Source organism: Ptychodera flava, unplaced genomic scaffold (assembly GCF_041260155.1).
Source record: "Ptychodera flava strain L36383 unplaced genomic scaffold, AS_Pfla_20210202 Scaffold_31__1_contigs__length_3010019_pilon, whole genome shotgun sequence".
NCBI lineage: Eukaryota > Metazoa > Hemichordata > Enteropneusta > Ptychoderidae > Ptychodera > Ptychodera flava.
The window spans coordinates 1,064,665-1,077,821 of NW_027248353.1; the positions used below are offsets into that span (position 1 = coordinate 1,064,665).

Consider the following 13,157-nt stretch of genomic DNA (forward strand, 5'->3'; position numbering starts at 1 on the left):
TTGTGACTACTCCTATCCGCGCGTATTATGTGACCGATGGGTGGTCGCGTACATCCGGAACTACAGCGCGGACAAAAGACACGTACACATTTCAAAGTGAACGGGTTTGTGAATTCCCCGTTGATGGCGGTGACAAGTAGGTGACGATAGGCCGAAGCACGATGCATTTTGTTAGTTATTGTAATTCATGGTCCAAATATTATAAACTAAATGCTGTTACATCAGTAAGAAGAAATCTTTCACTGTTTCTGAGGGGAATGATGAGGAATTTTTATCCAGAAAGAAATTCCCTAACTTGTGTCAGACTTCTATTTAAGCCCATCGGGGTGTCACGGTGGGATTCGATTGTTCAAAGTCGAAAGGCCCGTCATGCTCAAGCAACAGCGCCCTCTTTTGACGTAGCGTAACACAACGTGTACCAACAACCATAGATCTCATGGTAAGGACTAAGACCTTTGTTCACCGTGATAAATTGAGGTTTAACACACAGGTAGATAAACATGGCAAAATCCTACCGGGGTAACAACTCTTACAGCAACAAACCAAATATACGATATCTCTCTCATCCAAATCCCATTGCCTGCTATCGAGTAGTGCAAGGATACATATATCATAGAGAGTGAACTGTTCATTGCTCATTCGAATGGTTGGTTCTCAATTCCCCATGTATAAGTATAACATTGGTTGGTGCGGTTTGGGTAGGTTGCAAGGGTGAATTTAATTTAGAAAGGATTATGACATCCAAAAAGTCAGTTTGAATGTATTATGCACTACGGAACAAAAGCAACACATCATCTGCTGGTCTGTGCTTTCTCAATGTTCAAGGTCTTGTTTGAATTTGTTCAGTGTTTAAATGAAAGTTAAATTTTCATACAAGAAAGAAAAGAATCCCCTTGCAACCCACCCTAGACATTAATATATATACGCACACATACATACATGCACAAACAAACAGACATACACACATATTACACAGAAATTCAAGCAAGAGTCAATATACAGTGGTACATAGTTACGACTATTTAATGCACTGTTGTACTTTTTTCCTTGAAACATAAAACTGCGAGGAAAGAAAGATCTCACTGCTACTCTAAATACACTGAATAAACAGAAAGAGGTCAGGGGTCAATTCACAGGGGATATCAACATCACAGTTGGATCTATCCAAGCCTTCTGGCAAATCCCAAGTATTAAACAACTGAATTATTTCTACATGCTGTTTAGTCTTCCTAATTTTTTCTCACTGTACACAGTCAATTTAAAAGAGAATAATTATCATTAAAAACCCACGATTTCTAATATTTGGTCTAAAAACAGGGAATATAGAAGAGAGTTGGTTGTTTCTCTCCTCCAATTAAAAGACAGGCAGGGGGTATAATTTGTGAACAGAAAGAGAGGAACCCCACCCGAGAGGAAAGATTCTAACTCAGACTCCAGACTTCAATAGACAATTTCCCTGAATTTTCCACGGTGTGAAAGTGAAAAATAAATGAAAATAAATTCTGCATTAGGTTCTATGATACACTAAACACGGCCTTGTGTCACATATTTTTTGATCATTGTATAAACTAGCGACGACGAAAAAATGTACAACTATCACACTTATTACCATCCCCACCAATTTACACCTGCCACCCCTATTTGAAAGTAGCCCATCAGAAATTTGTATGCCTGGGTGCGGTCCATTCCACTGATGCAGGGGCCGAGGCGTTTCTCATCGCTGAGGATTTTACAGCTGCAACTGTGACTCAGACTGGTTGGATTGCAGCATTGTTGAACACTGTGACGTCACACTGCAAAAACCAAATGAACTGTGAAATACTCTTTCATGTGAACATAAACAAAAGAAAACGAAATTCTGCCACAGTTTGCTTTATCTGTCCTCATTTTTTTTGTCATACCAAATGTCACAAAAATATTGCTACATGTTACCCAACGCTGTATATTACATGGTCTAACGTAACCAAAAATGTAACATTGACGAGAAAAGACATTTCACAGTTCACATTACGTGTTCCAATGACAACATAAAAGGCATAGATGATGTGCTACTTAAAATAAAAGTACAGAACCCAACTTAAAAAAGCCCTGTCATTGTAACTGTCAAAAAAGGAAAGATTTTTTTTCATGTGAGCAATAATTCTTTTAAAATAATACAGCAGCTGAAAACTTGTATTTAACCTGAACAGAGGGAATAGGCCGAAGCAGGCTGTCATACTACACAAAGATTGGTGTGGAGTAAAGAGGACTCTTACAACAAAATGACTGGAGTCAAGAAATAAGAACTATCATACACAGATCCCACAAAGAACTAGAAGCTACCGATTCAACGTACGACAGTTTTTGCTAAGCTCCCCTAAAATTCTAGTACAGTTCGGTTCTCAAGTAAAATACAAGTTTTTTTCCTCATATTTTTTGCTAGATTTTATCTACAGATGAGTTCATTGTCAGTTTTTCTAGGGAGACTTCATATATTTTCCGCGTCACCCTAGGGAGCCTTTTTCAAAGTTCTTTGTCTCTTTTTATAGTCAATTGTAGCGATTATAAGAATACATTATAGGTCCGTTGAATGCACAAGTCATTTTTTTTCTCACATATTTGTGTCATGTGATTCAATGGAAATAAAAAGTTCCTGCACAAGTTCTTCCAGCACATGGTTAATTTGTCCCTGTCGGTGCAGCGGTGGCGCCCGCTGACGATACGTCCCCAGCCGATGAGGTATTGGCAGCTTCTGGTGCAGAACCGCTGCTTGGAAGTGAGCCTTGGACATGGTGCTGTGCATGTGGTGGTACTAGGATTGAATTCAGTGATGGCTGAATAGACAATTCTGAAAAAGAAAGAGTATTACCATGCGTTTATTTCAAAACAGTATTTCTGTCACACAGGGGTTTTGCAAATGTTTTCAATATTTGGTAGTCTGAAGGACTCATATTAGATAGTCTTTCTAAGGGACATGCATGTGTTTCTATCATACAGCTTTACTAGAGTTAGCAGTTCTTTGTCATGTCTCAGAATGATTGGTCTTGGGCAAAAAATCCACATTCAAAAACTCCAGCAATATGCCAAATCCTGGGAAGTCCAAGAGGTTGTCATCAACTCACAAGCTTATCACATCATTAAAATTGCAAGTTCCTTTATCAGCAATGAGAGAACAAACTCTTGTTTTACACATGAATCAGTCCCACTTTTTGATTTCCAATTGTTGGGACATTTCAAGATCAATGCCTTCACCAGACTAACTTTCACTGCTGGGTTATATATAGTCTGGTCCCCCCTGTTGCATTCCTACTGCTGGATGTGCTGCTCACGATTATTTTTTGATTTTTTTTTCGTTAGCAGCGTGGCCAGCGGTAGAAATGCAGTATGAGACAAGACGAGAGTATATACACACATGATGTCTGCATTTCAAGTGCATAGAGTCCCTTACCTTGTTGTGTGAAACTGAACAATGGGGGTAAATCTCTGCCGCTAGGTAGTCTTGTGCTAGGATCCCTTAGTTCATCGAAGAATGCGTGTGCACATGCCTCCATTGGCGTTATCCTTGCTGATGGTGTGTATTCCAGCAGTCGGCCACACAGACTTATTGCCTCGGGCGGCGTTCGAGGACGAAAGACCTGCAAATGTACAGGGTGCAATCATGTAGACACATTATCTTTGTTGTTTTCATTCACTTTTCAAAGGGACATGGAACCACAGTTTTTTATTACGCACCATGGTATAGCGCCCTCTCATGGCCAGAATGATGAATTCTGTTGGCGTGATGGGATGATTATACACACTTGTACGTTTTTCAATGAAGTCTTGAGTCAATACACTTTACTCACCTTTGGCCATGGATGAGGTTTAATCTGTGGGAATTTGAATTCTTGGTAATTTGGGTTCATCTCTCGTATTTGTTCCCGTGATGGTGTGCCCAGAACTTTGATGATTTCAACCAATTGGTCTACTCCGCTGTCACCAGGGAAAATGGGTTGCCCTAGTAACAGCTCGGCTAAAACGCATCCTGCTGACCATACATCTGATGACGCAAAGCATAAGAAGTGTGGTTATGACCAATTACAATATCTGACAGAGGACAGCCAGTTCTATGTTTCAGTTAATGACACCATGTCCTGTCTTTTACGATTCCAATAGGTATATGCACCAAGTTCAGATGTTTTTGCATATTCACATTCAGGCATGCATATTTAAGTGCGGCAGCATTTCTTATCTATCTTCTTGAAACTTACACATGCAGTCCCATCTAGGGGTTAAAGCACAAATCCTTATGTAACTAAATCTATCTTAACCAGATTGATGTGAATCTAAACTCATGAAAATAATGCCAACATATCTGCAGCTGATGGGCCTTCATCATCAAAAGATAACACACAATTATATGAACATAACCCATTGCAGGGAATTCTCAGTGGGCAAATTCCATTTTTGTTGGATATTCATGGAATGATTTAGAATTCTAGAACTCTACTGGGTCACTGAACCTCATTACTGACAAAGTAACACTCACCAATATTTGATGTGTAGTCAGTAGCACCGAATATGAGTTCTGGAGCACGGTAGTACCGCGAACAAATATAAGACACATTAGGTTCACCCCGTACTAATAGCTTTGCACTGAAAGAAGAAAGCAAATGTTATGATTGATTAAAAGCAAAAAATCTGTAAAAGTGGCAAAATTACAATAAAAGAAGACTTTGCTGGCAAAATAGCAAGCTGGGAACAATGTTCGAATTGGTTTGTCATCCATGCAGAGACTATCATTGAAGACAGAGTATACAACAGCAAAAAAATCAACATTTGCCCCTGTGACAAGCCCTGTACAGACTCTGACACAACCCTGTGGTACACATGTTTGTGTCAGCAAAGACGTCCCATTGCTGTGATGTACAGGTCTGTGGCCAGTGCTGTGATGACATGGCTATATACAGTGCTGTAGTCACAGTGATGTGACAAGGCCTGAAATTTCTGCCTGTCCCATCACTGTATTTACAGGACTGTACACAGCAATGTGAATACAGACCTGCTACAGGGTCATTAATTTTTATTGTGCATAAAATTATGCCTGTATTCATTTCCGGCATCAAAATTGGCCCATTTTTCTGAAAATATACACCCCTGAAATCTGACTAATTTTCAGACCATGTAACAGGCCATGTAAATTCAACACTGGCACACCACTGTTAGTACACCAGTATTTCAGTCATGTGGTCACAGCAATGGATTAACTCAGAAATTTCATCACTATATACATTTATTTAATACCAGACCTGATACAGACTTGTTCACACACACCCTGATAGCTGATGGATTATACAGATCCTGTAACAAAGTTTATTTCTCAGGGACTGTTACAGGTACTGATCAGACCCTGTTACAGGCATTTACAGAAATCTGCCTGTAGTTTTCTTGCTGAGTATGAAGCAGGTCCTCACTGTGAACTATACACATATATGGCATTAACATTTGGTTTTCCCTATGATGTAACACCTAAAAATATGCATCCCTCAATAAAGGTAAGGTTCTGTGTATGTTCTTTTTTTTCTGAGTCAAATATCAGCTATCGGTAGTGTCACTGTAGGCGATGTTTAAGCGATAGAAAGCCCCTTACCTTCCAAAGTCGCAAAGTTTAAGTACCGCAGATTCCGGATCCAGTAGGAGATTTTGTGGTTTGATATCTCGATGACAAATACCTAATGAATGTATGTAAGCTAAACTCCGAAATAATTGATACATGTATAACTGCAGACAAAAAAACAACAAAACAGAATACAGTTTTCAGTGTGACATTGGTAATGAAGGTTCTTGGGTCATACATATTATAAAAATATTTCAAAGACAATCTCAAATAGTTTTGGAGGGAGGGAGGCTCTCTATATTCCAGGATTTGCATGCAAACTAAAGCTTAAAGTGTGAGTCCTGCCACATTTTGAGACCTTTTTCGTTTGACTTGGGGCATATACTATAGTTCTGGTTGTCAATGAAATTGGTATTAATAAAACAAACATTTACACACAAACTGAAGCTTATTTGAGCGGTTTTTAGACGGTTGTATTATGTTATTTCGACGAAAACACGGGAAAAGTTGCACTTTTCGATTTCCATCATGGCGACATTTTCCGGAAATTGCCGAGCTCGCCCCGTTTTGGCGTAAGTAGCTGTGACGTCACTAATAGAATGGGTGATGGTGACTTCGTGCATTGACTATGGAGATAGTGATAATTTCATGAGTGAAAGCAGTGCAACTGAGAATATCATCGTCACAGAAGATATGACAAAGCTGTTCAGAATTTACAGGCCTGCAAATTTTAACAGTCGGAACCTTAACCTAAACGAGAACAAGAGCGGAACTCTTGTTGACCGCGTCGCGTCAGTGACAAGCCCACCGTGACAACAGTCAAACACACCAGTGCACTACCGTACACACAACCGCAAGCTAACAAAATATAAATATAGGGATGGACCATTAGATCTTGGGAGGGGGGTGGTCACAATGAAATTGTGAAATTTTTTTTTTACTATTGTAAATTTCTGAATTTTTTTTTTCCATTTGAGATTAGCTGTGCAAATTTTTTTTTCAGAGTAAATTTTCAGATTTATAATTTTTTTTTCGTTCGTCGCTGTCTGAAGATAAAGAGGGCAAACGTGGTGCCAAGCACCACAAGCGGCCACGCAAGTGGTCACTGGGAAGAGGTCAGGATAGGGGTGTCCCCCTGCTGTTGTTGGAGCTTTTGAAAATAGAGATTCAATGGTGTTATTTGGTGGCACTTGGGGAGTATTTTTGCGGGGGGAGGTCAGGAGGGGGTGTCCCCCTCCTGCCGTTGGAGCTTTTGAAAAATAGAGATTAAAATGGTGTTATTTGGTGGCACTTGGGGAGTATTTTTGCGGGGGTGGTCAGGAGGGGGTGTCCCCCTCCTGCCGTTGGAGCTTTTGAAAAAGAGAGATTAAAATGGTGTTATTTGGTGGCACTTGGGGAGCATTTTTTTCGGATTACACATCTTCCTCTGAAACATGGTCTTCTTGCTCCTCAGTAGCTTCGTATAGTTTTGAAAATTGACTATTTTGGTTTCCTGGCTTCCCTTTCTACTGCGTGGTGAAATGCCTACATTCACCCCACCAAACATCATGCATATCTCATGATTTACAATTGATTTTGACAAGCTGAGAAGCTAAAATAAGCTAAATAATATAGTGAAATTTGCATATTTGTGTTTTTAGAGCAATTGTTGCCCTTTTTTGATCAAAACATCTATTTCTCTGTACCAGCATGTCCAATTGATTGGATGTGTATAGATGTGTTGAAATTTCAATATTTGTCTTTTTGGGCAATTTATGCCATTCATGGTCAAAAAATCTGTATTCTCTGAAAGGGCTTGTCCAATTTCTTTGAAATTTGCTACACAAAACGATTAACCATGCAGATTTATTCAGTATTTGCTATCGAGAAACTTTCAAAGTTCAACCCTTTTATGTGTTTTTGTGTTGGGATTTGTTGGATAGATGGCATTCTACGTAGTGTATTGTTGAATGTTAAAACATGTGTTACTGTTGTTATTTGAGGCTGTTTTTTGAGAAAAAAAATTGAAAATGCCTTTTTTAAAAGCAAAATAATACATAATGACTTGATATGTTGTTTTATCATTATTGACGTGTTTCTACTTTGTTCACCCATTCTTGCATTCATCATTGTAATATAATGCTGTGGAAAAAATGAAACTGATGTGGCCTGCATCTGTTTACCTTGATCTTAAAAGGCAAATACAACTTTCTGTCTTGACAACCATACCATAGTTTCAATGTTTTACCTAGTGTACCTGCTTGGTTTGTACGCAGGAAACAAGTAGAAAACAGGCTCTATAATTTCATAATTTTCAAGTGATCAGAATACAAAAGTCCTGAAAAGATAAGATAATCACAACTTCCAGTATAAGGGATACAGTCACTCTAAATGTATAAATTAAAATTAAAAATGTGCCGGGAGGATGTATTAAAAATACAGAAAGTTGCTTACTGTCGGTAAAATCTAAAAAAAATTCAAAATTTTAAAGACTTTTGCAGATTTTTTTTTTACGCCTTTGTCTTCTTATTTATTTTTTTTTTATTTTGCAAACTAGTTTGAAGATTTTTTTTTTCCTAACTTTCTGCTCTGAAAATTTTTTTTTTCTGTTTTTGACCACCCCCCCCCTCCCAAGATCTAATGGTCCGTCCCTAAGTCTGGAGTTGCCATCCCACCTTATTATTACTTCTCAACACAAATTGCCTCGTTCAAAATCTGTATATAAAAATTTGAATTACACCATGACGCTTGTAGATAAATGTAGTAGAGATCAAGTTGAAAATTGTCCACAGTTCATAACACACATCTTTAACCACGTTGTGTCACTGTTACTGGCAGCGCCGTGCTGTATTATACACAACCTATCGTTCAGTCTCGCAAAGAGTCAGTCAATCACAACGTAAACTTTTCAGGAATATAAAATTAGATATCTCCTAACGTTACTAATCATAGAGTCACACATGCATGAGATCTAGTACTTGTATTCATTTATTTACAATCACTTTCGTAAAGCATCTGAGTCCGAGCCGGCGATCAGTCTTGGGCCAAGTTGGGGATGTAACACGGCCATACTTCTCCGCGGCCCCCGCATCCTTGACTGTGTTTTTGGGCAACCTGTCGCAGTCTTGCTGCTGTTCTCGCTCTTGTCCACAGTTGATGATGATACACGCGAAGCTTTCTGGTGACAATGGTCGTACTGGTACGGCATTGCGAATACATTATCGATGTAGTTTGTAACTCCAGGAATTAAAGTCTATCTTACCGTACATCTGGCTTCCGAACCGTGTTTATTCTAAGTCACGGCACTCGAAAATGTGCACCGCAGAAAACGCTTGTCTGAATGCCTCTTTTCCGACCCTTTCTTGTAATTTTGTCAAATGCGGCTAATACATCATCCTAAAATGCAATAAACTGACAATGGCTGCAGTTACTTCAGCCACCAAAGGCGTAACTTCTCACCATGTTGAAGCCACAGCGGTAAGCATTCGCTATGGCCGAGGTGAACACACTCACTCGTACATTCTATTAATTACGTCATTTCCGGTGGCAATGCCCGCGAATTCCGAAACGACCCGAATGGCAGCTAACTTCAAAGTCGCACAACATATTGCATTTTAATAATATTTAACCGCGTCGTTTCATTGGGTGATGCATTTATTTGATAAAGTAGGGGTGGCAAAATCATATAGCATTGCTCATTTTAAGCAAAATTAACTTTGAATTTATGCGGGACATACACTTTAAGCATGTAATATTCTTGATGCACAGCCACATGTTCACATAAGTGTTGAAATATTGTTGTTCAGCAAACAAAACCTGCTAGCAGTTTAAATCTAATCTATATCTGCAATTTATCATATTGAACAAGTTAACATCATATTTCTGCTCCCTCAAATTTTGGCATCTCACCATTTTTGTTAATAGCAGGTGGTTGGGTATGAGATCAAACACTGTGCTTGTTGTAGTAATAATCAGTGGTCACTTTTAGGAAACAGTACTTTTACTTCGTACTATGTAAAAATTCCCCCCCCCCCTTTGTCTCTACAAGAGAGTTTCACAATATCAGCATAAACATGGCCTGTCCTGCTATAAAATGACAAATATCTGAACATCCTGTCTTCACTCACCTTGACATATAATATAGGTATAGTCTGTTTATTTTTGCTATAATGTCGTGCTACTCGGTAAACCGTTTCTGGCACATAGTCCAAAACTAAGTTCAAATATACTTCATCTTTCTGCAAAGTGAAGGAAAAACCACTATCATTAGAACTGGGAAAGCACAAAGACAGTATGTCAATGTCACATCATTTGACCAATATCAAACGTTTTCTGTTGGAACTTACAAATATACACCTTTTCCTTCCACAACGGCTTACAATGTAAACCATTTTAGAAGGAAAAGGTGTATTAGAGTTACTTCAGACTGCTTCAATTACTTTACAATAACCCCCCTTCTGAATTTTGTCATCAAGCGTTGGCTTGTTTGTTGAGCAGGTAAGGGTTTGCAGCTGACATCAAAGTCTGCAGATGGGACCAGCTTCCATGGTATTGCAAAGGATAATAGTATATGATAAATTTGGTCATAATGACGGTGGGTTGGCTACTGTTACTGCATTATCAGAGTAACTGATGAAATACATGTGGTTCTATTTCGTTCATTAGTAGCAATTATAATATACCAAGATTCATGTGTCTGCGTAAAGCTATGGGAGGAGAGCGCCCGCACATCCGTGCATATTTTACGTACGACGCCCCAGCCCAGAGTGCAAAATTTGGATGAACGCATCGAATTCTGTGCATCCAAATATGGGCAATCTCGTGCCTTTTTGAACTACGTTATCTACCTCAACGCACGCTTGTTACTATGCGCGTTGCTGTCGGCAAATGTTCCATTTATACACAAAGCCGTGCAAGATAAGGAAACCTTGGTCGTACGGCATACAGGCCATGCACACTCGGGCCTTTCTGTCGTACAATCTTGGGCCACAAAATCCGTATCAGGGCCGTAAAGATTATTGCTCAATCGAATTTATCAATGTAGCAGTGCCTGACTGGTTTTGCTATGTACTTTGACAGGAGGGGGTGTGACAGAACTTGGAAGAGACATCCAGGGGCTTCATCTACATATAAGCACAACTTACTCTCACAACCAACTTTTGAAGTCCAATGTGTATAAATACTGCAGCAGAAACTTTTTATGCATACAGTAGAGATACAAAATGCAAGTCCTGTGGGAAGACAGATATACAGATACACATGTACAGTCAATGTGATGCTGCACTCACCTTTTCACCACTGGAATAGAAGAAAAATCTAAGTCTAACAATATTACAGTGATCCAATCTTCGCATTATCTGAAGTTCTCGGTTCTGGAATAGAAATGTAAAGAAATGTTAAGAATATGGTCAATTACGTGTGCATGCATCATATACATGTACATGAAAATATCTGGAAAAAAGGCAATGATTTCCTTACCAGGTATTTTGGCAACTGTGTGAACTGAGCATGTAACTTATTCGAATTTACAAGTATTTATCAAGTGCTCTTTAAAGTGTTCTTTTAACCCTTCTCATGCAAAAGGTTTCTGTATCACAATTTATCTATGCAATGCAAACGCAGTTTCTGGCTGTAGCTTTGTCATTATGTATTGCACTATCAACTGTGAGGGCGCTATAACAAGCCATCTGGTTTTTCATTGTAAAAATCTGAACTGAATACTGGATAGCAGCAAATACCTATAAGATGGTCTAAAGCATTGTACAAAAATGTAGATAGCAGTGTAAAGGTACTTACTTTGAACGTTTTATCTTGCAAGACTTTCTTGATAGCCACAAGTTCACCTGAATCACATAATTTAGCTTGATATACAACCCCGAAAGACCCATTACCTATAGCTTTTGTGTCGGTGTAAGAGACCTCTTGTGTCCTGTCAGGACCAGACCCTGGAGTTGCTACCACTGTGGTTACTTTACTACCATCTTTATCACCTGTAGAACAAGAAGGAAATAATTAGCTGTAAATGGTGAGTTTAAAAAGACCTACATGTGCTTGACTATACACAAAGCCTCACAATAATAAACAGCTACTTCAGATGTGCCACATAAGAAAAACTTACAATTAAAAGTTTGATATAACTTCAATTTTATCCACATAGATTGGTTTTGGATCTTGGATGTCAAATATTATATCTCCCTAATATTTTGAAACATGGGAAGTGGGACAGGATAGAATATGTAAATACTGTAACACAAGTTGTACAATGTACAAAAAAATGGTAATCTTTTGGGAATATTCAGTTTGGCATATCATAGAAACATTTATATTTCTCCTGAACATAACACATTGATCTAAATCAATATCTTCCACTTAGAATTCATCATATTTCACCAATTCCAACTCTCCTTTCCTTGTCCCCTACACAGAACAAACATGACAACCTGTGATCAGAGTACTATGCACTTGACTTCCATCAATGTTATACAACAGTATGCTGTTATCTGTTCATCATATAGCAGTACACAGTTTGTTGTTTGTTGACATATCATCTCAATCTTGTCCTCCTATGACACCTCTCTCAAATAACTGCTGAGTGAGTGACCATGAGGACCGCCAAGACTGACTGAACAAATAGCACTATGGGACTTCTGCTTACAGCGTTTACAGGGCACTGAAGGTCCCTGTATACATGTTATGATTTAAAATGCCATCGAGAGAGCAATGTCTCGTTTTCTATTGGTATGTCAATCTGCTTTACAACTGCCAAGATGCATATGATGCTGCTGTTACTTCTGGTTCTCCACAAGGGGGTTTTTAGGGATGGGCCACCCCCTGTTTTGGAGAAATTTAATAATATATTAATCATAACTTTACAAAAGAGTACATTTTTACAGCAAAAGAATATGCAAATAGCATTCTTATGTAAATTGCCACCCCTCTGTTTTTCAAAGCCTTGGAGAACACTGTACAGTAGCATGTCACCAGAGCTGGAACATAGATGAGATTATGGACAGTGTGGAGACTGATCTGTACATGAATGGCAACGGCACTTCCAGCATTGACTATATGAATGATATATATGCTTACCCACAGTACACTGAACCCTACAGAATGGCATTTTCACACTCAACTACCAGGAATTATCACCTTTGTCTGTTACGGTTGACAGCTAAAACATGCATGTACCAGCAATGCAAGCAATACCAGGTGAATGATACCAAATGGGGTCACTGCAGCACGTTCAGTCATTTGTTACATGTCGACATGACAGTGTATTACAATGGCAAGAGTCATTAGTCAGGATATCAATTGTTAAGACATTAAACTTTTGACTGACCCAAATTGATCAGTTTTCTAGATATTACATGCACGTATATCTCATGTTGGTCACAGGTGAAAAATACACAATGCTATCAAAAAGGTACAAATTGTTACATTGGTTGAAATAAGCCCTTTGACTGCAATTTTTTTTTTTTTTTTTCAGATTTTTCCAAAAAATCTTGAACAAAAATTGTTGTTCATTAAAGGCTATGTCCATTCGGTGGAAAATTACAGCAAAATCAATAAAAATTGGTAAAATATTACGCTGACATTGTGCTGGGAA

At 38.6% G+C, this 13,157-nt stretch overlaps 1 protein-coding gene across 2 annotated transcripts in view; it reads right to left on the reverse strand.

Moving 5' to 3' along the window:
- Nucleotides 1-997: 997 nt before the first annotated feature.
- The window catches only part of LOC139127431 (glycogen synthase kinase-3 beta-like), a 35,147-nt gene continuing 22,987 nt past the window's right edge, over nucleotides 998-13,157 (reverse strand). Inside the window, exons 2-9 of one of the 2 annotated variants that reach the window (XM_070693356.1) lie at nucleotides 11,351-11,544; nucleotides 10,843-10,926; nucleotides 9,682-9,792; nucleotides 5,609-5,739; nucleotides 4,508-4,614; nucleotides 3,825-4,018; nucleotides 3,428-3,614; nucleotides 998-2,827 (exon numbers count right to left, since the gene is read on the reverse strand). In XM_070693356.1, coding sequence (XP_070549457.1) covers nucleotides 2,658-2,827; nucleotides 3,428-3,614; nucleotides 3,825-4,018; nucleotides 4,508-4,614; nucleotides 5,609-5,739; nucleotides 9,682-9,792; nucleotides 10,843-10,908 — 966 coding nt within the window. In that variant the 5' untranslated portion in view covers nucleotides 10,909-10,926; nucleotides 11,351-11,544 and the 3' untranslated portion in view covers nucleotides 998-2,657. Of the gene's footprint in view, nucleotides 2,828-3,427; nucleotides 3,615-3,824; nucleotides 4,019-4,507; nucleotides 4,615-5,608; nucleotides 5,740-9,681; nucleotides 9,793-10,842; nucleotides 10,927-11,350; nucleotides 11,556-13,157 lie in introns of those variants that run through there. The other variant, XM_070693357.1, reaches the window with a different exon arrangement.